Source organism: Pteronotus mesoamericanus, unplaced genomic scaffold (genome assembly GCF_021234165.1).
Source record: "Pteronotus mesoamericanus isolate MK-2021 breed Mesoamerican mustached bat unplaced genomic scaffold, CSHL_Meso_final scaffold_85, whole genome shotgun sequence".
In the NCBI taxonomy this organism is placed as follows: Eukaryota; Metazoa; Chordata; class Mammalia; order Chiroptera; family Mormoopidae; genus Pteronotus; species Pteronotus mesoamericanus.
This window is the reverse complement of record NW_026555329.1, coordinates 74,527,634-74,553,280: the sequence shown is the minus strand read 5'-3', so window position 1 is coordinate 74,553,280 and position 25,647 is coordinate 74,527,634. Positions and strand designations below refer to the sequence as shown.

The 25,647-nt window shown below is 44.1% G+C and overlaps 1 protein-coding gene across 1 annotated transcript in view; it reads right to left on the bottom strand.

Moving 5' to 3' along the window:
* The window catches only part of TMEM178B (transmembrane protein 178B), a 314,500-nt gene extending 290,335 nt beyond the window's left edge, over positions 1-24,165 (bottom strand). The window contains exon 1 of the mRNA XM_054564268.1: positions 22,756-24,165. Within this exon, the coding sequence (XP_054420243.1) occupies positions 22,756-23,137 (382 nt within the window). The 5' untranslated portion in view covers positions 23,138-24,165. The remainder of the gene's footprint in view (positions 1-22,755) is intronic.
* Between the last annotated feature and the right edge of the window lie 1,482 nt (positions 24,166-25,647).

Sequence of the window (25,647 nt, the reverse complement as noted above, 5' to 3'; positions counted from 1 at the left end):
ATGAATGGAATTAGTGCCCTTTTTTGATTTTATCCTCACCCAAGGACATGCTTAGAGAGAGGCAATAGGAGGGAGAGAGGGAGGGAGAGAAACATTGATGTTGAAGTGGAAATATCAATCAGCTGCCTCTCGCACATGCCCCAAGCAGGGACTGAACCCGCAACCCAGGCAAGTGCCCTGACCAGGACGCAAACCTATGACGTTTTGGTGTATAAGACAATGCTCCAACCAACTAAGCCATATCATCTAGGGCAATTAGTGTCCTTTTTTACAAGGCCAGAGAACTCTCGTATCCCTTATGCCACGTGAGAACACAGTGACGAGATGGCAGCCTACGAACCAGGGATTGGGTTTGATGACCTCACTAGCTATTGAGTCTGCTGGCACCTTGATCTTGGTCTTCCTGGCTTCCAAAACTATGAGAAATAAATGTCTGTTGAATAAGCTACCCAGTCCATGCTATTGTCGTAGCAGCCTGAGCAGACTACAACACTGACCTATACATTTCAAAGCCTGTGAGTAAAATCCCTTTTAATGGTGAAACTATTTCCCAATGGTGAAACTATTTCCACAACCTGACAGATGATTCACAAAAAATAGTACTTTTTCTATCTGATTACAGTACATTTTCCAATACAATGAATGCTTTGTTTGGCTGAACCATTTAATAGTCATTCACACTCTCTAATGAAACTACTAATTACAAAGTCTCTGCATTGCAGGCAATAAAAAGGGGTTGCTAAACTCTTCCCTGTGCCTTAGCCCTGCCATCAAGTAGCAATTACTCTTCAATGGCCCTCCCTCTTTCTTCACCAATTCTCACCTCAAAAACCCCAACCAAACCCACTAAAAACTGAAACTTACTCAAACAAACAGGTAAACAAACACTAATATACACCTCCTACATACATTACCCAGGAACTAGGAAAAGAAAAATAGAGATAATGAAAAGGGTCATAGGAAGCCTTCACATTCCGATTATTCCTTTGCACTAGCTGGTTCAGGAAGAGCAGGGCTTCAGCTCTCTGCAGGATTGTAAATGTAATGTTTAGTAATATGGTCATTAAAATTAAACCCTTTCACAACAAAAATATTTGATAACTAATAGAGTCAGTTGTACCAGAATATGCCACATATATTTTTATTTCTGTGTAGCTCCCTGTCATTTATCAGTCTCTCCAGCTGCTGTCACCAAACAAAACAGAAGGAAGCATAAAGACATAATGAAATATGTTTGTTTCAGGCCTGTTACCACTACAGCAGCTTCCAAGCCACAAGAAGCTATGCATCTGGGAGAAGCTATACGCCCAATGCCCCAGTCTCCAAGGGCACCTACCTCCACCTATACCAAAGAAAACACAAGTTCATCACCTCAGCCATTTCCATGAAGGCTCTTTAAAGAGCAGTGAGGCCTGTAGCTGAAGAAATCAGTGTCAACCACATGAACACAAGCAAAAACACAGAAAAAGCGAAACTCTATTATTTCAGTTTTTAAAGGTTAAAGGGAAATAAACAGAAAGATTGCATGAAACATTTTATTGTAGTTCATTAATTAATTAATCAAAAGTTAGACAACAGGCAACAGATTTGGGGTAATTTTGCCAAACCCAAATTAGATTCAAAAGAGCCAAAATATTTTTCCCAGACTTGTAGGTCATGGACTTAGAATTTGATGACTTATCTAATATTCCAAAGAAGGTATCCAAAAGGATTATTTCAGTAATTTTAAAAAGTATTCAAATCAAGCCTATGGAAGTTAATTTTTTCTCCTTTCAAAGGCTCCATGGCAGGGAGTGAGAGCTTTGAGGGTACTTAAGTTAGAATTTGCCTACTTACAAAGTAGCCATGACCATTTAAAGACATTTGTTTGTTTAAACACCCAAATGTACACAGTCAGTTGACTGTCCCTTAAAACAGTGTAATACTTTACCTCTGAGGTCTATACAATTATTCCATTGCTAAAAAACTCTTCTGGAATGCTTCTTTTGGGATAATTTTTACAATAAGTTTATGAGGCACTCAAGAAAATCAGTCTATTGCCATGCACTATACATATATATGCACACATGCATGCAGAGTCAATCTTCGTTATGTCTACAGAAGAACTGCAGAGTAAACAGTCTAAAAATAATTTCTATTTGGTTGAGCATGTTTTTCCATATTTATGTTAGAATATAGGTGTTTCAGAACTTCTGTAAATTTATGGCAACTAAAATAGCACAGCCCCATGATGATTTGGAAGTCAGACTGAGGCAGCAGTATCAGGGAGGCTGACCAGTTCTTCCACCCTGCCTGCAAATCCAGCCTGCTCTCTACTCCAAACTGGGTCTAGAAAATGCTAACATCTCCCACACTGTACAAGCATGAGGAATGTGTATCAGTGTTTGCACTGGTACAGAGGGCCTAGTGGGAATGTTCAGAGAGAAAACAATCACTCAATCAAAAGATCCAAAAGACTTTAAAAATGCTCCCATCCAGTAATTCCCATCCGGCCCTCTGGACTGGAAGGGCTGGAAGGGTCTGGCCCTTCCCAACACCTGGCCCACCCAAACATACTGCATTAGAAGATATAGACTTGGGGGTCTGAGAATCAGCATATTTTTAAGCTGCCTAGGTGATTATAAGTGCAGCCTGAATTAAGAGGCACCATTTTTATTTTGTAGACAAAAGCTGTAAATCAAAGGGGCAGTAATCCCAGGTAAGTGATAAAGCCGGAAATAGGAAGTAGGAGTAGATGCTTTGGCTCAATGTAGCACAATAATCTTTCAATTAAATGTCACCAATAGCTGTGATTAAGAGCAACAGCAAATTTATACAGTTGGTCCATATGAAATTGTGATTTTGCTGTGGATCCACAGCAGTGCAAATAAACCAAGCTTCTGTGCCCAACCAAGGCATTAGGCCATTACTGAGTGTGGGAGCTCTATTCTGATCTGCACTCGTCTTTGAGAGGCCTCAGCTTATGGTTCTTTAACAATAAATTGCCAGCCATATTTCATTCCATTCAGCAAGTTGACAATTGAATTCAGAATGAATTAATGCGTAAGGCCTTCATCAGAGCCAGAGATGTAAGAAAGTGAAAAGGGTAACTATTTATTATAATGTTAGAAAAGAATGTGACCACAAAATACTCATCCCACCTAATAGCTAAAATTTCACCTTAGAAATGTATCCCTTTAGTGTGAAGCTTAGTCTCATATCTGTAGCGAGTTCCCTGGAAAGGGCCAGGCATTGAGCTTTATTGGTCATTTACAACTAATAGTAAAGGATGTGCTCAGACTCTTGCCTGAGATGAAGGGCTATGATAAGAAGGAAGGTGGAGAAATGTTTCAATTAAGAGAAATGAGATTCTATCAAAAGAGGAGAAGATTCTGAAAGGAGAGACAGGGATCTCCAAAGACAAGCTTCACAGATATCCCTAGACCCAGTTCTGCAGTAGATGGTGCTGTATGGTCAACCTGGCTTTAGCAAAATCGAAAAAGATTTGTTTTGCATTTTTTAACAAATGTTTTGTTTGGTGTGTTTTGGTTTTTGTAAATATAGATGGGCAACATGGGGGCCAAAGATAGATTATTTAAAAGGCAAACTTGATCTGAAAGGTGAAAACACTGACCAAAAGGAATAACAAACAGGAGAGGGATGGGCTGGGTGGAGGGGGGCAAAAGGGGGAAAAATGGGACAACTGTAATAGAATAAACAATAAAAAAGAAAGAAAAGCACTGTTAGTGGGAATGCAGAATGGTGTAGCCACTGTGGAAAGAAATATGGAGATACCTCAAAAAGTTAAAAATGGATCTGCCTTTTGACCCAGCGATCCCTTCTGGGAATATATTTGAAGGAACACAAAACACTAATTCGAAAGAACACAAGCATTCCTACGTTCATTGCAGCATTATTTATAATTGCCAGGACATGGAAGCAGCCCAAGTGTCCATCGTTAGATGAGTGGATTAAACAACTGTGGGACATTTACACAATGGAATGCTATTTGGCTATAAAAAAGAAGAAAAATGTACCCTTTGTGACAGTATGGGTGGACCCAAAGAACATTATGCTAACTGAAATAAGCCAGTCAGAGGAAGATAAACATCATATGATTTCACTCATATGTGGAATCTAATCAACAAGCTGAACAACAAGGAAAATAGAGACAGACTCATAGACAGAGAGCAAGATGACAGCTAGTGGGGGTGGGGGAGTTAAGGGGGTGGAGAAATTGAGTAAAAAGGACTCACGGCCATGGACAACGGTGTGCTGATTGCTGGGGGGAGAGGGTATAAGGGAATAAAAGGTAATGGGGAAAATACAATAAAGACTAGAAAACCAAAAAACTAAAGTCAAATTAATAAAGATGAATAATGTAAAATAAAAACTCCTTATATTTCAAAAAAAAAAAAAGAAAAAGATGATTTTCAGGACCATGGACAGACTCCCATGGAGCTCTACTGGCCAAAACGGCTTGCAGTAGGTGGGTTTCCTTCAATTTTGAAATAATAACCAGGATTAAGTTAAGTGATGCTTTTAAATTTAATTTAATTTAATTTTTATCATCATTTATCCCCCCAAAACCTTTTCTACATCTGCCTACCCCTCAAGTGATCTTTGACAATATTTAAAAATTGGAGAAAAAGGTACTAAACTAACAATCCCTCATTTCTTCAAATCTTATACTAATGCATGTAGATGAATATAGAAATGAATGAAACACCATTGCAATGCTGGTATTGGTAGAAGGCTCTAGTATTTATTGTGTCAGCCTGGATGTAGACCGTTTCCATGTGTCTTAATGGTAGCTCCAGCATAGATTTTCATATCAGAGTTGAAAAGGCATGCATGAAATTATTACATGGGTGGGAGGGGGAAAAGAGGTATAAGGGGATAAATAGTAATGGAAAAAATATAATGAATATTTTTAAAAATAAATTATTACATACATGAGTAAATAATGAAACATTAGCTATTTTACCTGGTAAACTCTAAATTCTCAATGGCTTAATTAAGAAGTTTACTTTTTGTTCACTAAAATATGATTGGTTCTCAAGACAGGGAGAACACTGCTTCTTGTCATTCGGGGACTCAGACTTCCCAAAGCTTTGCTGTCTCTAATCTTTGCTTCCAACATCACCCAGATTGTCAGCATCCAAACAGAAGACAGAAGAGAGAAAGTAGGGGATCACACAGGAGGTTTTATGGGACAGGCCTGGAAGTGAAACATATCTCATATCCACATATCATTAGTCAGAACTCATATGGCCACACCTAGCTGCAGAGGATGCTGGGAACATGGTCTGGCTGTGCACCCACATAAGGAAAGAGAAATAAGTTTGGTGCACAGATAGCCACTCTTTGTTCACTGGGCAATCATTCAACCTACAATGCATTTTAAAGCAGGGTGCAACAAAATATTTAATCTGGAACACTGCCCTATCAAACTATTTTCCCCTCATGTCCATGGGAACGCCGACTATAAGGAGCCAGAACAAGAATCATGCCAAGTGGCTAATCATGTTGTATGAAATGAGTTCTGAGTTTCTTCCCCTTTAGATACTATGTCTGAGGCTGTCAGTGCCAGTGGAGAAAAACAGCTGGTGGCCAACGGCCACCTCCAACACTTGCACTTCCCTTCATCCATCTGGTCACTCCCACGGGTGCAATGATGAAGGAAAGGTAGGCATACAACACAGGAAAATGCACAGGCACATCCCCAAGTCCACCAGCATCATGAGGCAGCATCCTAGAGTGTGGGGGTCGAGAGAACGCAAAAAAGGGCAACAGTTCTGGTATGGTTGCACTATTTACAAGTCAGGCAACAGATGACAAGCTTTCTTGAGTCGCAGGTGCCTCATATGTAGAATGGGAATAATCATAAATACGAATGTGGTGGCACAGAGTTCAACTGGTGAAAAATGGTACCAATGAAAGGATATAATGGAGAGAATAAACAGCTGCTGAAAGACAGAGAGCAAGTGGGTGATAGAAAATTAGGGAGCCAAGCAACCTATTAAATAAGCCTATTCCTGTGCTAGTTGTGGAATAAAGTGGCAATTCTCTAACAGGGAAAAATCATAAGCTACAAATTTTCCAAGAACTTGAAAAAATAAAATTGGTTATGACACACCCCCTTGAAAGACATTTTATGGGAATTATAGAACCTATCTGAACACAGATGGAACCAGACATACTACCAACCATAAACCTGAAGGGTAAAGAAAAAAGTCAGAAGTCAGGAGAATTATAGGTAGCAAATGAGTGACATTTCCCACATGGTTTCCAAATTGGGACCTCCTTCCCCATAACTGGAGTAGAAGGAAAGGGTGAAATTATATATCACCTGCTCCAGTAACCTGCACCTGTTACTTTGTGTCTAGAACTTACATAGTTTTTCTTATAATTTTGAGTCTTTACATCCCCAAGGGAGAAATAAGAAACTAATGAATTCCACGCCTTCTCAAAAAAAAGAAAGTGCAGACAAGTGATCGTCTATAAATGTGGCTCATAATTTTTTCACAATATCTAAACTCATTTGTCCCCCAAGAGAGGAAGATTTTCTGACTTTAATTCCTACACATAGAAAATATTTGTTGCTGGGAAGTTACCAGAAATTCTTGGGCTTTGTTTTCTGGAGAAACGTACAGCACAATAAACAAAGGCAGCTAATTCTGCACCGCCATAGGTCTTCCGTCTTTTAATCAGTGGCTCTGAAATGCAGACACAGTGCAGCATTTTTAGGATGACAAGGCAAGAATGTGGCTATTCAGCCTGAAAATAAGGCAGCTTTATCTTCAAAATGACCTGAATGTCATCAGAGCCAGAGCACCCTAAGATTCAGATGAGAGTGATGTCATTAAATGCAAAACTGCAGAACCATGGACTAAAGAATCCCTACAGCAGCTAGTAAGAGAGGTTTGAGGATGGGCTGTCCTATTTTTTTTTTAAGTGAAACCTTTTAAAAATGTCTCAGAGCACCATACTTCAAGACACAACATATCACATTCCAACTAACACCTGAGGACAAAATGTCTCAGAATGTCCAACCAAACTCTAGCCACCTGGTGCATAGAAAAGTTAGGCCACTCTAACCACTTCCTTTTTTTAAAAGCAGAAAGCAAAGCCAACAGGCATAAGAAGAACACAGTTCACACTCCAATCTTGTTCTCCTCAGAGAAATTCCTAATAAATGCTCAATGACAATAGATGCTGACATGCTATAGAAACTCTCCTCAGAGAAGCTTAAAGCTCTTGGCTCAAGTTATCCCACAAGCCTTTGGTGGGAGCAAGATGACTGATAACTTGCATCAGGAAAGTCTTGGATTTTTACTTTCTTGCTCACCTAAAATATGTGCTTCTCCTTGGGCCACATTCCTTTCCTTCCACTCTTTTCTCTGTCTTCTTTTCTGCCTCATCCTCTCCAGAAATTGCTCCAGCAATACTTCCCTCCCTCTTTTAAAAAAAAAAAATTATTTATTTATTTTTAGAGATAGGGGAAGGGAGGGAGAAAGAGAGGGAGAGACACATCGATCGGTTGCCTCTGGTTGCCTCTCACACGTGCCCCAACCAGGGACCAAACGCGCAACCCAGGCATGTGCCCAGACTGGGAAACAAGCCAGTGACCTGCAGCTTTGCAGGACAACACCCAACCAACTGAGCCGCACCTATCAGTACTCCTCCTCTTCTCTTTTTTAATGAAACTTCAGTCTACTGGTTCCTCCTGATCAGCCTACAATTATGCTGTTATTTCTCTAACTTAAAAAATGTTTTAAGTCCCCTTTGATCTAACTTTCTCAGTCCAGCTACCATTTCTCTCCTTACTTTTTTACCACAAATCCTTTTAAAAGTTGTCTAAACTTATTGTCTCCAATTCCTCCCTTCCTCCCATTCACTCTTGAACCTAACACTGAAATCAACAGCCTCTACATAGTGAAATCCAAAGGTCCAGTCTCAGCCTCACCATACTTGACCAATGACGACCCTGCACACCACTGGTCACACTGTCCTTCTTCAAACACTTTTCTTTGCTTGGCTTCCGAGACACCACACTTCCCTGATATTTTTCTCACTACACCAGCTGTTCGTTCTCCGTCTCTTTTGCTGAGTTCTCCTCATCTCCTCGAGCTCTGTATAGACAGTGTGCCCCAGGACTTCACCCATAAACCCCTTGTCTTCTCCACTGACACTCACTCACTAGGTGAGCTCATTGAATCTCATGACTTTAAGTACCCATAAGCTGATGACTTCTAAATTTACATCCCCAATGAGACATCTCCTCTGAACCCAGTTCAACATATCTAACTACTGACATCGCCACTTGAGTATTAAAAAGGCATCTCAAAGATTATCATACCCAAAATAATGGATTCCCAAATCAAGGTCCTCCTGCAGTCCTATCCATCATAGTTAATGGCAAATCTACCAGCTCCTCAGGCTAAAAACCATCTTTGACTGATCTTTTTCTCACCCACCCTGCATGTGACCCATTAGCCAATCCTGATAGTTCTCCATTCAGAATATATCCACCACCCTATCTCATCTACTCTCACTCCACATCTAGCCACTATCTATGCTGGCTGGTCTCCCTGCTTCTATGCGAGCCCCACCAGAATCTATCATTAAACTCAGCAACCCACGTGGGACTCCTAAATCGTAAAGCTGATCACTCCTCAGAACCCTGCAACAGCTTCCCACCTTACTCCTTCCTGTGACCTTCAAACCCTATGTGAGGTGGCTCTTTGCTCCTCTGACATCCTGTCCTGCTACAAGCCCCCTCACTTGCTCCCCCCCCAGCCATTCTGCCGTCCTTGTCATTTCTCCAGCATGCTAGCCACTGTCCCACAACAGGGCCGTCACCCTTGCTATTCCCTCTGTCTGAAATCCTCTCCCCCGGAAATGTCCCCATAGCCAGTTCCCCCATGCCCATCATGTCTTTATTAAAAGTCACCATCTGAGTGAGGTCCTCCTTGGCCACTCCATTTATCATTTCAACCCTGCCTCCACATTTCCTATGTTTGTTCCTATCCCCCTCCATGTTTGTTTTACCCTTAACACTAATCACTACCTAATATATTACATATTTGACTTATTCACCTTTCTGTTGCCTCACTGGAATATAAACTCCATGTTGGCAGGGGAATTTGCCTATTTGGTGCACTACTGTACCCTCAGCCCCTGGTACAAATCCTGACATGTAAGTATTCACCCAATATTCATTGAATAAATGAATGCACAGTCTGTGTGATTTACTCATGTACCACAAAGGGGAAAGCCAGAGTAGAAATTGTTACCCAACTGGAAAAAGTCACCATCCTCTCTGATATCCCTAGGAACTTACCTATAGGGGAGTGCCCTTTGTTCAGGTAGAACCTTGACTTGAAGAGCCTTCACGAACCCTAGCCAAAGGAGCTTTGTGCTGTCTTCTCTAAGTTTCTCCCACCTTCCAACCCCATCCACATCACTCCGTGTTTAGGACCTCTACCTCCCTCCCCTCAGCTCCTCACTGATTCTGGCTCACAGCCCACCCAAGTCTCTTAAAAATCAGTGTCCGTATTAAAAGAAGATTTTTTTTAATTAATAGGAAAACCAAGAATAACTCCCATCCTGTTGTGTTTGAGGCCACAGAAATTAAACCTGTATTTCTCCATCTGGGAATTCTTCTATTAAAACAAACTGCTTTTGTTTTGAATTCAGCTTGACGGTGGACACAAAACCTCCTAGAATGTATGTTTAGCCTGTTCAAGTCTTCATTGTAGGACCCTTCACCTTCACGGAGTCCAATTCTTTCTTCTACATAATAAGGATCTCAGTGCAGGGATATCACCATTGTTGTTCCTAAATGCACTTCACTACCTGGAGACGATCTGTCTTCTGTGGAGAAGCCATTACGGTCTCTGATGCATCTCCCTTTTTAGCAGCTTATTGATCTGCACGCGCCCGGCCAGCCACCGCACCACTACGGATATGTGTAATAAAAGCTGATATAGGCATGCCGCTGGCACTGGAGCATAAAAGTCCTCTTCTGAACAGTTAACAACTCTGCTGCCCCAAAGAGATGAAATGCCACCTTCCAGTTTGAAATAAGCTTCTGGGTTCTTACAGATTTTAAAATAAACATCTCTGAGAAGAGACCATTTTCTAGGGTAAAGGTTACCCACCATATTAGGAGACTCACATTCCTGGATAGCTCATCTTACTTCTTCTAGTTGTTTTTACAACCAAAGCCAGCTCTTTAAAACCCCCGTTTCCTTGGGATTCCTGCCCAGTGGTTCGTACTGAATGTACAGGCTGAATTTTGATCTGTAGAACTTTATACAACTTGGGCAGGAGGTAGTGCAAATCAGTTTTCTAGCTTAAACTGAACACAGACTTAACTAATATATGTCCTGGAGGTATGGCAGTCATGGAAAAGCTTCCCTTGATATCAATCATTTATTCAACCTCATTTAGAGAACCAAGCAATGCAGCTGCACCTGTATTTATCTACTGAAACCAAAAGAATTACTCTACTCATCAAATGAGGTGGCCAGGGGCACTGACCTTAGCAGTGCCTGTGGCTGCAGGAAAATTCCTTAAAACCTTCACTAAGCAATGACCCAGCCAGATCAATAGTCACCGTCATTTTGGAAGAGAATCCACTTCTCTGTGAGATCCTGAAGGGTGAACATCTCTCTCATCCGTTGTTGCACTGGGACTTGATGGTCTTCATAAGCAAAGATGTATTGGTTGACCCTGACGCCTTCCTGTCTGCAAGCCCTCTGAGAGGATGGGTGCTTCTGTGAGCAAGGTTGCTCACCAACCACCACAGGGCCAGATGTGCCAGACAACTGGAGTTTGCTGTGTTTTGCCAGCATCATGGACCTGCTCCTGCTGAAAGTCATGACCAAAATCACTACCAGAGGAGACTTGAGGAAGCTGCCCTAAATAAACAGTTGTGAAGGAGGCTTCACTGGGATAAGCCTGAAGACATCCCCAGTGATAGAAATTAGGAAACTGGAAACAGATCCTGAAGAAATGGTCAAATACGCCAGATCCAGTGGTAAATTTGGAAAATCATATCCGTGGTGGGAGGAAGAAATGTAGGTAGCCTTCTCTTGATCCCAGATGCTATGGGTGGGAAGACCAGCCGACGAAAGGCATGAAGAAGAGAGAGAGTGGGCAGGATCATAACAAAGAGGCCGAATCCAGGAGAAATGGAACAGTCTCCCCTTGAAATTCTCCTCTTGTGAATCAGAAATATGGGTGCTTCAGGAAAATACAAACCTTAACAAAGGAAATAAAATTGAAGTTTATCACATGCGTTACAGAACAATTCACAGCAGGTCTTCTGTTAATAGTGAGTCTCCCCAGTCCAATGAAATTATGGTTCTTTGTTAAATAACATTTCCAGATTGACTGCATTAACTGAGGTAAACTTTCATTTATTCAACAAATAGGTATTAAATACCTATTATGGCCCATGCATTATGCAAAACACTGCAGATGAAAAGATGAATAAGAAATAGTTCAAAAATAGTCTCAAAAAGAAGGGGAACATATGGAGAAACAAAATGTCACTGGTGCTAGGAAGGGAGTATGTCTGGTGAGTGACAGAGGGCCCAGGAGGAAGAAGGCACATTACCCTGGGAAATGGGGGTAAGAGAACACCAAGCAAGACCTGGAGAGGGGGCCCAAAGCTGATTCCTAAAAAATAAGCAGGTGTTGGCCAAGCAGACTTAGGGTCAGGGGAGGAACAGGGACTTCCAGACAAAGGAAGAAGCTTCTTAAGTAAAGGCTCTCAAGGCACTTAACAGCTTAGCCTGCTTGTGGACCCAGAAGTCCTTCAATGGGGCTGGGGCAGAAAGTGCTGGTGAAATGAAAGGCATGCACGAGGAAAAGATGGACAAATGGGGCAGGGGGCGTGTTGCTGGGCCCGTGAGGACTCACATGCTAAGGGGAAAATGATGGGCCCTATCCTGACTCACAGGCGTGAGGAGCTGCTGACAAATTTGAGTAAAGCGATACCATGATTAGATTTACATTTAGAAATAATCACTCTGAAGAAAAAGCATTAACAAGAGATGAGCTTAGGGAACAGGGAAACTAAACAGAGTGCCATGAGAGTGCAGGTGACAAGGCCCGGACAGGACAGCAGTACTCGAATAGCACGGGGAGGTGAGCATAAAGGTGTCAGGAGTAACAGTGACTTGGTCCCTGCTGGGGTGAGTCGGGCAGGAGGGAAGAGAGCCCGGAGGATGACACTCAGAATTTCAGGTCTGGGCAAGCAGGAGGGCAGAGGGGACGTTCCCCAATACAGAGGACTGTGGAGGTCAGATGCCTTGGAGAAAAATGAGAAAAGAGGTTCCAAGTGGAGATGATAGCCCACAGGCAAGATGTGTGGGTGGGGAGTCTGAGCAAGAGGGTCTCAGTGCTGCAGCTCCCGCGCGCTGGGGGGTGAAAACGGTCATAGACGTGCGTGAGATTGATCAAGGGGAGCGCAAAGGGCGAAGAAAAGGAAGTGGATCAAGGGGAACCCCCACAGGCTGAGAAAGAAGGGCCTGGGAAGGAGGTGGGTAAGGATGGAAATAGAAGCAGACCCTATGGAGAGGGGTGCCACCAAAGCCAGAGGGGGAGAAGTTCTCAAGAAGGAGCAGTCCTAGCCGGGGGACAGGGGCGTTACACTGAGCAGCAGGAGCCTGAAAGTGCCCTGGAGGTGAAGATGAGGAAGAGAGAAGCAAGACCACACCTGAAAAGAACCCAGGCCAAGCATGACACCTTCTGCTTCCTTTGTGTTAACACCATCAGGGAGGAGGGAGAGAGAGAGAGAGAGAGGGAGAGGCTGGAGGCTCAGAGGCTGGCTGTTCCCAAAGTGGAAGGCCATTCACCTACAGAAGTGCAGGCGTGCAACGTGAGTCTGACTCCCTGCAGAGCGTGATGAATATAAAGCAGCTCATCCATCTGGGACCTTTTGATGCAGGGCTGAGGGAGCTGCATCTGAGCATCTGATTAGCCCTGTGGTTTCTGGAACATGAGGGTGGAAGTTACTCTGTCGGAGTGCCCCTGAAAACTCTGGGGACTTCCATGATCCCTGGTACCTTCAGGTCCAATGTGGCTGTTTTCAAGCATTATCAGGTGAAAATGAAACCCTTCTGGTGGGACTTTTGTGCTCCAGCTCCAGTTGGTGTAAGCAGAGTGAGAATTATCACCACTATTATAGGAGTGGGGTTCTTGGCTGAAGCCACCCTCATCATTTTAAGAGTAAATACTCCTCACCTTATTCAGCAGTCACAAAACTACTCAAAGTTTCACCAACTAACATATTACTCAGTTTCAAAAGTGATATGAAAACTGCTGAAGAGGTAAAGTCCAATTCTGACTCCTCCTTTGTCACAACCCTTAGCTTTGTCTTTCTTAGTTCACACCAAGTTCTTCCCTTGGGTTCAAATGCCTTCCCCAATGTTTGTGCTCAGCCTCTGGTTTGTCCCATACTCTCCTGGCCTCTGTGCTTTATCTATTTAAAGTTCAACATCTTAATCAAGGTAACTGGAACGATGGCTTTAGTTTGATTTTCTGGCCTTTGGAACTCTTGGTTTTTTCATAAGCTGCAGGAAATTTGCAAAGGTGGGGGTGATTTGTACATTAGTTTCTATCTCAGAAATAAATCACTTTAAGCCATAATTTCTTGTATTTACACCACATCAGAAGGGAATAAAACTTAATTTTATTCTTCCTAAACCCTTCCCATGAGTTACTGTCAGTAGAAACTGATGGTTAGGCATTACCTGACTCTCCTCTTCTCGATATGTCTCTTGCTACTACTTACAAAGTCAGTCACAAAATTTTCCAACAATGTCCCTTAAACAACCTGTCTCCTGTATAGTGAACAGGACAGTCTGAATTAAATTTTAACTTTTTCGTCAGAATTGTAACAACGTTCCACACAGCTTGAGAGTGCATGCATGTGCATGCTCCACTTGCTTCAAATCTTTGTTTTTTTAGGAAATAAAATATCACAGGTGATTTTAAAGCACCTTCCCAATCCTATTTCTTTCCCTCTCTTGAGAAAGGTAAACATCACCCTTCATGTTGTGTTTATCAGTCTCATGCCTATTTTTCATAAATATAATGCAAATATGTTTCCATAAACACTCTCTGATGTATATTTGATCTACTGTGGAGCTTCATATAAATGGCATCAAAATCTACCTTTCATTCAGCACCCTGATTTTTTTCATCCAAATTTTATGGGCATCCATGTGGAAACATGTAGACCTGTCATATTTATTTTAAATACACTATGGGAGCTTCCACTGCATGAACGTGTCATACTTCCTGACCGATCTTCCTCTTAAGGGACACACTGGTGCCATGGACATCCTTGGATGTGTTTCATGTGTACATGGCCAGGAAGAGAAGCTCTAGGCTGCAAGAGATGCCTGTCCTCAGCCTGAGGAGGCAGAGGTCAGCTACACCGTGGTATGGCGTTAGCACATGAGCCCAGAGCTGCCTTAAGGTAAGAGCAACCCTACTCCATCCAGGTGTGGGGAACACTCCAGGGCCTCGGGGAGCTGGAGCTGCGTTTGCCTAATGGAATCGCTATTACAAAGATGAAGAGAAATTCAGGGCACAATTGAATGAGAGAGGCTCTAGAGCAAATAAAGTATCCAACAGGGTGAGGTCTGGCATATGGAATTTTAAAACTCAGGAAATGACAGAATTTTATGAAGATGACCTAATATCAAGTAAATTGCCTTTTCTTGGCAAAATACTTTGACGCCAAAAACAAAATCAATTGAAGTAATTCAGACACTGCAGTCTCCCATAAAAGCAGCAAATCTGTGAAACTTCTTTGAAAGCCAATAGCAGCTTCCACTCAGAATAAACATCAACTTGTAAAAGATTCCTAGAAGCTCCTGGAATGGGCCTTTAAATATCGTCTCTGTGTATACAAATTTACAAAAAAAAAAAATAGTTTTTCATCCTTGAATCGCCTGTTCGTTGCCTGACTTATATTCACACTTGATGTTACTTTTAAATATTGCTGAATAGAAGGTCTCTCATATGATTTCTAAAAATCTAGTAGTGATGGCTGCCTCGTGGGAGAAGGGCTAAGAGCCCGGGGGACAAAGGCAGGTGGACAAGCATTACCTCGTCAAAATTAATTAATAAATTTAAAATGAGGCTAAGGTTTCACATTATCAATCCACAGATAACCTCTGCGAATGCCCCCGTTTCCGCAAAGCCTCCCCAACTGCTCCAGAACTCAAGAATCACTCAGGCCCCAGCACACAAATCTCTCCACAAACCAACTTTGGAGCCTGTATTTGCTAGACTTCTTTAACACTCCCTCCTTTTTCCTTTCTTTCTTTCTTTCTTTTTTTTTTTTTAAGGACAGGAACTATGGGTTTCACTCAGGGTCCTCGGCCCCAAGGAATATGCCTTACACAGTTGACGCTCAAAAGACATTTTCAGAATAAACACAGTGACATGTTCTTCATCATACTACAATTTCTAAATGACCCAAAAATGTATGCATTTTTTACTTTACATATTCTTTGAAAGTTTTATTTAAAAACAAAAACAAAAAAAGATATAGTTCTCAACACTGCTTTAATGTAAGCCCTATGAGGGCAAGAATTTTGTCTGTTTTATTGGCTTCTGTCTCAAGCATACTTGGGCTAGTGCCTAGCACATAGTAAGTGCTCAATAAATGTGTTGAACAAATGAAGATCCTTGGCTACAGAGTATGTACATACTGACCAGTACTCCAGTTCCTTCTTCTAGTTATTTTTTTAAATTTCTTTTTAATTTACTTAATTGTGGTAAAATACACAAAACATTAAAGCCTTAACCATTTTTAAGTGCACAGTTCAGCAGCATTAAGTGCATCAACGCTGTTGGACAGCCATCGCCGGCTCTCTCCATTCAGTTTTTAAGTGTTTAACCCCGATCCGCAACATGGCAACGCAAATCATTAGAACGAGGAAGGGCGAACTTTATCACATGATTGTGTATAGGTATGGAATGAGCTGCTTTGTTTTTCCGCCTCTTCCGATGACAAACTAGCCCCTGGGATGCTCCCTTGAGAAATGCCTCCCCTGCTCTCTCTCCATCTTGCGCTCTGCCCCTCTCTTCCTTCCCCCACTTTCCCTTCTCTCCCTTTTCACCTTCTCCCAACCATTAATCTTTAGTTACTTTGTATAACTTAAATTTAACTTTCTCATCAAATGTTAGAATGTGAAAGTGCTTAAAGTGTATATCATCCAGACCCATTATTTCACATAGGAGGACACAAAGTTCTTTAAAAGGAGGCATGCATCATCTCAAAAACAGCACGTGCCCAATCAAGATATTACAACAAATTTTCTGTCTATTCCTTCACCAAGTGGTGCAGTTTCACCTCTTTCTGTGTATTGCTTGGGGTAAGTAAGTAGTTGTGAAGTATCTGCATCTGAGTGAAGATTTGCGGCCACTGTCTAATGTCTAGATGTATATGGGGGGGTGTGCATGTGTGTGAATGTGCATGCGTGTGTGCATGTGAGGGGTCAGACTAACCCAGAGGGTGTTAAGGGTTCTGCCTGAAGGGCTAGGACTACCCCCTAATAGCAGAGAAGGAGAAAATATTTTTAACTGACAATCCAAAGTGGAATACACAGAATCAGTCCTCTAAATTGATCTCTACCAACCCTATAGTAAAATAATAAATTAGCTGACCTTCTCAAACAGAAATAAAGCTCTTGACTTTGACTCAATAAGAAGAGCTCACCTGTGCACTGCCTGACTAAGCTGATCCCTGATTCAGCTGATATAGACGCAACCTCCTAAGGAAGAGCCTGATCCAATCACACTTGACAATTAACTTGGGAACCTCGAGCCAGAGCGTAAGCGTCCTCAGGACGGAGCCACAGTACGCCTCTTTCTTCTCCTCCAACACCTAGCAGAGGGCTCGGCACACAGCACACAGCAGGTGTTCAAAACACATCTCTCTACCCTGCCCTCTCTCTCTTCCCACTCATACATTTGCCTGTGGGGTCCCATGGCTCCTTCCCTACCTGTCACCTCTCACTGATCAGTTGTATTTTCAGCATGACCAGGAGAGGAGGGATAGGACTAAGAGTGCATTGACTTGTACACCTGAGAGTTTATACAATGTGTACACACAGAGATCACACTATATATAAAGACTGTGAGTGTCTGTATGTGTTTGCCTGTGAGCAGGTAATGCCTTTTTATGTTATAAAACCAAAACTAATGGACCTATTTAATTTTGGGCTTCCTTGCCCTTTGTGCTTCCTAAGGACAAAGACACTTCCTAGCATGCACTACCTTACCTTAGATTATACACTGATTACTTCATTAGACATTACTTTTATTCCATACACATTTATTTACTGTCTGGCACTACCCCCTGGAAGGTAAGCTTCTCTATGACACTCAGCCCCAAAGCCCTCGACAAATATTTGTGGAATGAATATGTCCTTCATGTCTAGAACCTCAGTATCTACCACAGTACACAAAGTAAATACTCAAAAATCATATGGAAAAAAATTAGCATGAGCTTTGGTCAGCAGCGCTCAAAGTAAAGTGTGGGCCACCTTAAAATATCTTCCTCCTCAGTGCCAAGGTGAACTTCTCAAGCAAGTCTCACCTCAGTGAGATTCTAAAACTGCTTCCTATTTCTTTTTCAGTTTGGGAGACCAATATACCAGCCTGCTGTGCACCCTATCCCTGCCTCAACAGACGATGGTGACAGTGAGTGTAATGGGGAAGTTCCCAAACCTGAAGCCCAAATTTGAATCCTGGGACTTTCATTTCCTTCTTGTGAGACTTGGCAAGTCCCTCATTGACCTTTCTGTGCCTCCATTTCCTCAGTTAAAGAGTAGGGATTAAAAAATAACAACGCCCACCTCATAGCATTATTACAAAAAATAAATTAGCTAATATATGTAAAATTCTTAGAAGAGTACTTGGCATCAAGATTGGCTATTATTATTATTAATCTTTCCCACCAAGCCAACTTTGCAAGTTACTTGTAATGAAGCTGGGACAGGGAAAGGGCAGAAAAAGAGAGAAATGTGAAAATTCTGGGAGTTAATGATGGAAAATTAATAAAATATATAAGCAGCATAAATTGAAAACCTTGTCCCCCCAAATATTCAAGCAGCAAAGTTTCTTCAAGTGTAGAATAGTATTCTTAAATTTAAGCCCAAGTGATCATGTTTAATTATCCTCATCTGAAACAAAGTATGTGCTTATTCTTTGCAGAGGCTATGGGTCCCACGCCACACTGTCCAACAGAACTTTCTGTGATGGTGGGTGAGTTCTCTAATCTGCACTCTCTGATGTGATAGCCACTAACCACACATGGCCATTGAGCATTTATAATGTGACAGATGTGACTAAGGAAATGAATTTTTAATTTTATTTAATTTTGATTATTTTAAATTTAAATAGCCACAAGTAGCTGGCAGCTACCCTATAGGGCAGCATAGCTGCAGGGAACTTGAGTACACACGCTCCTGGACTTGGCAGTGGCCTGCCCTTCTGCTCCTGGTCTACCCGCCTCCCCCATCCCAGAAATCAACACTCGCGAGGCCAAACTACTGCTGCACACCCCACAGCAGTGCACACGCTGGCCTCTTTGCCTGAAATGCCCTTCCTCTCCAGCCACCTCCAAACTCCATGGAAAATCATGTTCAGATTTCATTTCTCCGAGGCAACTTGGCCTCACGCCCCTCCCACCTTGCCTCATCCCGCCACCAGCACCATCTGTCACTGCCGCCTCTGTGTTTTTCTGTGTCTGTTGCTGTCGCTCTCATCATCCCGCAGTTGTCAATGATTCTCTGTGACGCTAACAGACTATGGAAATTTTACACACTGGGTCCTATTCATCCCTTCATCCTACTGACGTGTGCCTATCACAAAATACATGCACAGTAAATATTTGCTGAATACATTATAAATCGGTGGGTATGTACAATATTTTATCAAAATAAGTTTCAGGCTATCGATAACCACTCTGTCATTATGGAAACTATATAGGTCAAATTCTATTATAAGGTCTGTTATCAAACAATTTAAAAAGTTCTTAGAATCTCAATTGAAGGTCTACTCACTTCAAACCATATCAGTATAGCATTTCACTACAAATCAAAGAACGTCAATGTTCGCTGAAACAAAATCCTACCTGTAGCTGCTCTTCCTAAAGGTCTTGAAGTCTCTTGGATTTTAGAAACTGATTCTGTCATTGATCTGTCCCCAGTGCTTGCAGTGACTTACTAGGGAGACATGGGTGAGGTTGAAAGGCAAGAAGACAGAGGACCTGATTATGGATACAGTCACATGGGAATTCAAGGGTACTCTATCCTTGCTACACCCTCTACCCAATCCTACCTCCAACACGGAAATAACCAAAATCTAACCTAATAGGAAAAATAATGATTGTGGATGATTTGTGTCTGTTCAATGACATAGGTTATCCAAAAACAGTATTGTTTCCTTTATTTCTTAACAAAGCTTTTGCTAAAAAAAAAAAAAAAAAAAAAAAAACCCACCAAAAAAAAAAAACTTCCTTGTTAAATTATGTAGCATCTGTTACAATATTAACTTGCCCTGAGAGCCACACTAGTTCTTTGGTTTTTTTCTTTCATCACAACCTTCTGACTAATCCTTTATTTGGATTTCCACACAAGTGTTCCTACAATTAGAAAAGGCACTTGATGGATACGTTTCTGTGAACCTAATTTATATGAGCTATTTCCCAAGTAGCACACATCTGGTGGCGGTATTTTACAAATGATTATCTTTCCTGCCCTCCAGGAACATACAGTTCAATAAAACAAACAAATACACAGTGACCAAAAATGTGTATTTGTGGACACAGTCACATCAACAAGGCACGGAAGACTTGGACTTCAGAAAGAACATGAGTCTAAAGGACTATATCTTCAAATCAAATATAGATTTGACTTTTGTTTTATTATTAATTATGCAGTTTTGTTTTATCTAAAAGGCAAAAACAGCACTTTCTAATGTAATGAACATTAATTTAACACGTTATTGAGTTATTAGGGTCTGTATGATGATTTAGATAAATCTCTGACTTTCCCATAATATCAATAGGTTTTTAACAGTGTTTTCTCTGTTTTCCCTTTTCCCTTGCCCAATACATATTTCCCAGAATTTAAATCTAAGATGTTTCAAAGAAAGACAAAGGCCTAAGACATCTTTTAAGGCTGCTAATGAACACTGCGAGATAAAAAAAATCTTTCCCTATGATGCCTAAATCTAAATATAGGGATATTAGCCCTAGATGGTGTGGCTCAGTGGACTGAGTTGTGGCCTGCGAACTAAATATAGGGATATTAATTTTTTTTAAATTCCTTCTACAACCTGCCCATCTAGGAAGAATACTGATTAAGTCTAGAAATTACATTCCGTATGTTACTGGAATGGCCTGTGAATTTTACTAATAGAAGATGCACTTATTTCCAATATGTGTCTATAGCTGCTTAGAAAAGAAAATCTGGCTTCCGAAAATTACATTTTGAGGTTAAAAATGAAGATAGTGACCTTAAGTCTCTGAAGATTTGTAACGCTGGCATGGCATCTATCTCAATAACACCTAACAAGAATGTCAAGCGGACAGAAACAGCCACAGTGAGCGGGTGCTGGTGCTGACAGTGATTGCTGTATTTTGGGTGATGGGGAACAGGATTCCCATTAGTTGAAGTGAAATACAATGCCCTGCCAACTCTAGGTATCAGTGCATTCAATCCCCTGCTGTGCCGTGTCCATTTTCTGCTGCTGCAATTAAAAATCAGTCAATACAAAGTCAAAATGTTGTACATTCTTCCCCTATCCCTTTCCCTGTCACTGTATTTCCAGCTTCACCGGAAGAACATGTCACTATGGTAACGAATCCCTCTGGTGCACAGACCAAGTCAACCTTTCCAGCCGGATTGCCACGCAGAGCAACATGGAATCAAAGCGTTCATTGCATCCATCAGAAGCAATGAATTCCACGCCCCTTTTTCTAGGTGGGGTTAACCAATACCAGATGGAAGGATACCTGTCTTGTTCCAGGAGGCGTTCAAGGCAGGAAATTCAAGAATTTCCTTCAGTAAGTCCTATCAGTGTTCATCAGTCATTATTAATATGAATTCTTCCTCACATTTCAACTTTCTACCATTCCAATTTTAATGAAAGCAGAAACTGATGGATTAAACAACATTCTATGAATCTGAGAAGCTGAAAACTGCTATAAAGTCACAGGGTCAAACACTATTCTGCTTGCTCTTGTTTTCCTACTTCTAAATCCAAACCCGAGTTGCTCTCTTCTGGAAATCTCTAATATCCCATACATCTTTACAAAGTTTTATCACTCCAGGTGGGTCACACTGCTCTAATAAGTCCCTAACCATGAAGCAGATGTGATGTTTACAATGTTAACACACTCACAACTAAACCAGCTAAAACCCACAGTCATTCTGCAGAACCTACCCAACACGCGTTAAGATGGGTTCTCTCTCAGGACTTACCTCACCCAAGTCTGAATGGCTACCTAGACCATGCCTGCCGCTTGTCATTCTTAAACAATTGACATTTTTATTAACACTTTTTCTGATCCATTTCAACATTTTTTATAAATCAAAGAACATGTTTTCACAAGTTATATTTAAAAACAGCATCAAACCTACATTATAATATTAAGAGACATTAAGAACTGTTTTAAACATTGGCCTCAAAAACTGCTGATAAACGCTGTTTCAGCTTACTACCACCATTTAATAGTTGAAAAGAATGAAACATTGAGGGGAGAAAAACAAGACATAAACTTGCATCAGGATGTAGTTACCATAGAAGAGCAATATCAACATACATCCAAACAATACTTCAGTGGGTTAATGAAACAGGATTGTCCCCAAAGTATGTATCACGCAAGATTTACAAACTGCATCAGATAAGCAGACTTAAAAATGTATGTGATCATACTAAAGTATCAAATAAATTTTTATCATTAGCAAATACAGGGTTTTTTTCCTGTTTTGCCCCACTTTTCATATATTGTATATGTCTTCTGAAACAGTATTTTTTTCTCTGCAGCACCCACTCTGGTGTTCCCTGAAGAACTACTTTTCTGTGCTTGTTGGACGCTGCCAATATTTCATGCACACAAGTCACTTTTGTCAACCACTTTTTCAAAAGGAGAAATCAAGAATTGCGGCATGGTGCGACTGGTCAACAGGATTTGAGCCGCCATAGGGCAGGAGCTGGGACTTGCTGATGTTGATAGGACCAGTACCTGGACCATGCCTGGTAGTGTAGGCACCTAGCAAATGTTGCTGGCATCAGTTAGGCCTCCGGTGTGAGATGTTTCCCTCAACTTCCCTTGATGAATCAGTTCAACATCTAAAATGAAAGATTAAAACTAGGAGTCTGTCTATCCCAATACATCACTTTTCAAGAGCTTCCTCTGCTAACAGCACACTACAGATCCCTTTCCTTTTCAAGACAGATCAAAGTATTAGTCTAGAAAAAAAATCCTGGACCATCAGACAAACGCAAGACAAGAGGCGGGGTAGAGAGCGGTAAGCCTCAGTCGCCAGCTATTGGGAGGCGAAGTTATAGCCACTCGAAGGCACTCCAAGGCTCCGTAGAGCCAGGGTAACCTGACTGCCAGGAACCGAGAGGCCTGGTAGACCCTGCCCAGGCTTAGGAAGGAGAGGGCTGTGGGGCCTAGCTGGGGCCAGGCACGCCGCAGCGCCACGCCTCATGGGTTGTGCTTACCTTTCCGAATGAGGGCCGCGATCTCAGGGTCGAAGCCCTGCCGGTGGCACTTTCTCCAAAGGCCCATGTTGGTGGAGTTGTACTGCCGGCTGCACTCGTCGGCGGGGCTCATGGCGAAGAGCTGCCGGCGATTCCGGGCCCGGAGGAGCTTGCCCTCCCAGCGGTCCAGGCGCGAGCGGCTCGCCCGGAGCGGCAAGTTGTTGTTGTTGTTGTAAATGAAGCCAGGGTCGATCCGGCGGGTGTTGAAGGCCTTGCACCTGTCCCTGTGCTTCCTGGCGTCCGTCTCATACCAGTGGTCCGAGCAGATGGCCACGGCCAGCATGCCCAGGGCGCAGAGCGCTAGCGAGAGGCCCGTATAGAGCAGTAACCTTCCGGCAGCCATGCCTCCGCTTCGCGGCTACACCATGGGCATGATCCGCCGCAGCCTCGCCTTCCCTCCGCGCGCCCGGAACAAAGCGACCGGTGGCCGAGCCAAGGTGGGGGGTGGGGACAGGAGGGGGACTTGCAGCGGAGCCGCCTCGGCCCCCACCTGCCAGTGCACAACGGAGGGACTGCGGGGATGGGGGCGGGCAGCCTATAAAGTTCTGATCCGGAGAGGCTCCGGCGGGCCCCTGGGCATCCTCCGGGGCAGGTGCAGCCTCCGGCGGCGGCGAACCTGGCAAGGCCGCCTCCCGCCCCCTCACTGCCCCGCAGAAAGCGACTGCTTCGAACCGGCCGAGTCCGCACACAGCCCGGCTTCGGGCACCGCTGCCCTCCGGCTAGAAACTAAATACCAAGTGCCCTGGGCTGCGGCGCGGCTGCTGGGCTTTCTCTGTGCAGGGTGACGGCGGGACCACTCGCACGGCTTTCTTGGGGCGGGGGACGGGCTCTCAGGAGGAACTACTCAAAGACAAGGAATGGAAGCACCCGCGATGCGGCCGGCCAGCGAAGGAAACCTCTAGATGCCAGGGCCGGCTCCCCAGGCTCTCCCCTAAGTCTCCCTCTCAACGATTCTCCCTCTTCCGGTCTGCAAGCAAAGAAATGTTCTTTTTTCCTAGGTCGGGTCTTTTAGAAATCTCCGTTCTATGATCACCAGCAGGTCCCTTGTTCCGTCTGGCCAGCACGTTGCATTCAGAGGCGGGCTCCCCGTGGGTGCACGGTCTCGGCCGACCTTCCGCTGCGAGCTCCTGGTTCGTCTGCCTCTGGCCTCGCCATTCAAGCCTCCCCTCGGGCCGACGGCGGTCACCCGGGCGGCGTTACCGGACGAGACTTGGCCGGGGTTTGCGGGAACTGGGCGGCAGCTGCGGGCGCAAGGGGCGGGCTACGGGGAGGTTGGCGCACCCGGCAGGGCGCACGGTGCAGGGCTCGAGGAGCTGGGCGCAGGGCGCCTTCAACACCATGGACAGGTCGCACGACCGCGGCGCGCCGCCCGCCAGGCAGCCAGCCCCAGGAGCATCATGCCGCTCTCCTCAGCGCGGTCTTCTTCCTGGGGGTCCACCCGGCCTCCTCCAGACCCGCCTCTCCAGCGACGCCACCGCCTCACTTCATGTGGCTCCCGGATAGCACCGGGAACGTGCTGCCCAGGTGCGAAGAAAATACCGCAGGCACCGAGTAAAACAGCGGCCCTGGCCCTTCAAAACAACCCGCCCCCTTTCCCTGCCACGAGAGCCCCGGCGCTCGAGCACGGCGTCTGCTCGGCCCAACTGCGGTCAGCCGCTCTCAATTTGCACCATTTTCTTCACAGCCCACCCAGGGCCGAGACGCCAGCTCACTCGGCAGCGTGCAGAGAATCGCGTCCCGGCCTCCGTGTCCCACGATCAGGCTCCCGGCGTGCGGTGGTCGCCGAGGTGAATAGGGCGAGGGTGGGGGAGGGAGGCTGGGTCGCTCCACTTCCCCTCCCCGCCTCCTCCTGTAGCCGCGGCGGCTCCGGGGCCTCGCGGTCTCGGCCAGTGCTGGGGAGCGAGTGCCGAGGCAGCGCCCCGAGGGCTCGGGAGATCGCCTGGCCCGGGTGCGGGCGCCAGAGGAAGCCGCTGCCGCGCTCGCTCTCTCGGGCGCCGGGCGCTGCAGCCTTGGCTAAAACCCACAGACGAGAACACGGAGCGCGCAGCCAAAAGCTAGTGATGTCATCCGTGCAACGTGAGCCTCATCTCTTATTTTTCTAGCCTCCTTAAAGATAAACTGCACCATTTCCCAGGCACGAAATGTCTAAGCCTTATTCTTTGACCAGGCAAGTCAATGGTGTCTAGATAGGTATGTGCCCAACCACATCCATATTTATGCACATATACATATATGTGGTATGTAGCATGTTTACATGCATTATTATAAATTTAGGGATCTTGCCTCCATCTCCTGTTTCTCTCTTACCAGTGGTGAAAATTTCCTCAAATCGGCCTCAGTTCTTTAAACACAAGACTGCTTATTGTGGAGTCGGCATTGAGAGGCTGAGGAAGTTCGCCGCGTCCCCGGTTTGGGTCGCAGGTGCCTGGGATTGTGTTTGAGCTTTGTTTTCCCCAGAAAGCCACCGGCGCTGCCTTGCCAGCTACGGGCGCTCGCACCCGGGGCGAGCGGTCCGCGGGGTTACCTTCCCAGCCAGCCCTGTTGCAGCCCCGGCCCGCGCCAGACACTCTGACACACGCCCTCCTCCAAAGGAAAAGAAAAAAGAAAATTGGTTCTTTCAAGACACGAGGAAGAGAATTGTAACTGGGGAGAGGTGGTTGCTTAACAGATATTTTGAAAACGCTCAGGGGCTCGCGCTTTGAGGAGGGCGGGGGTGGGGAACTCAATGAAACATGGGTGCAGGATTTGGCCTTCTGTGGGGGGCGGCTGAATTTCGGCTCTGTCGGGGCTCTGAGAGGTAGTGGGGGACCCCAGACCTCGAGCGGGTGGGCAGCGGCGGGCGCCACTTCACCA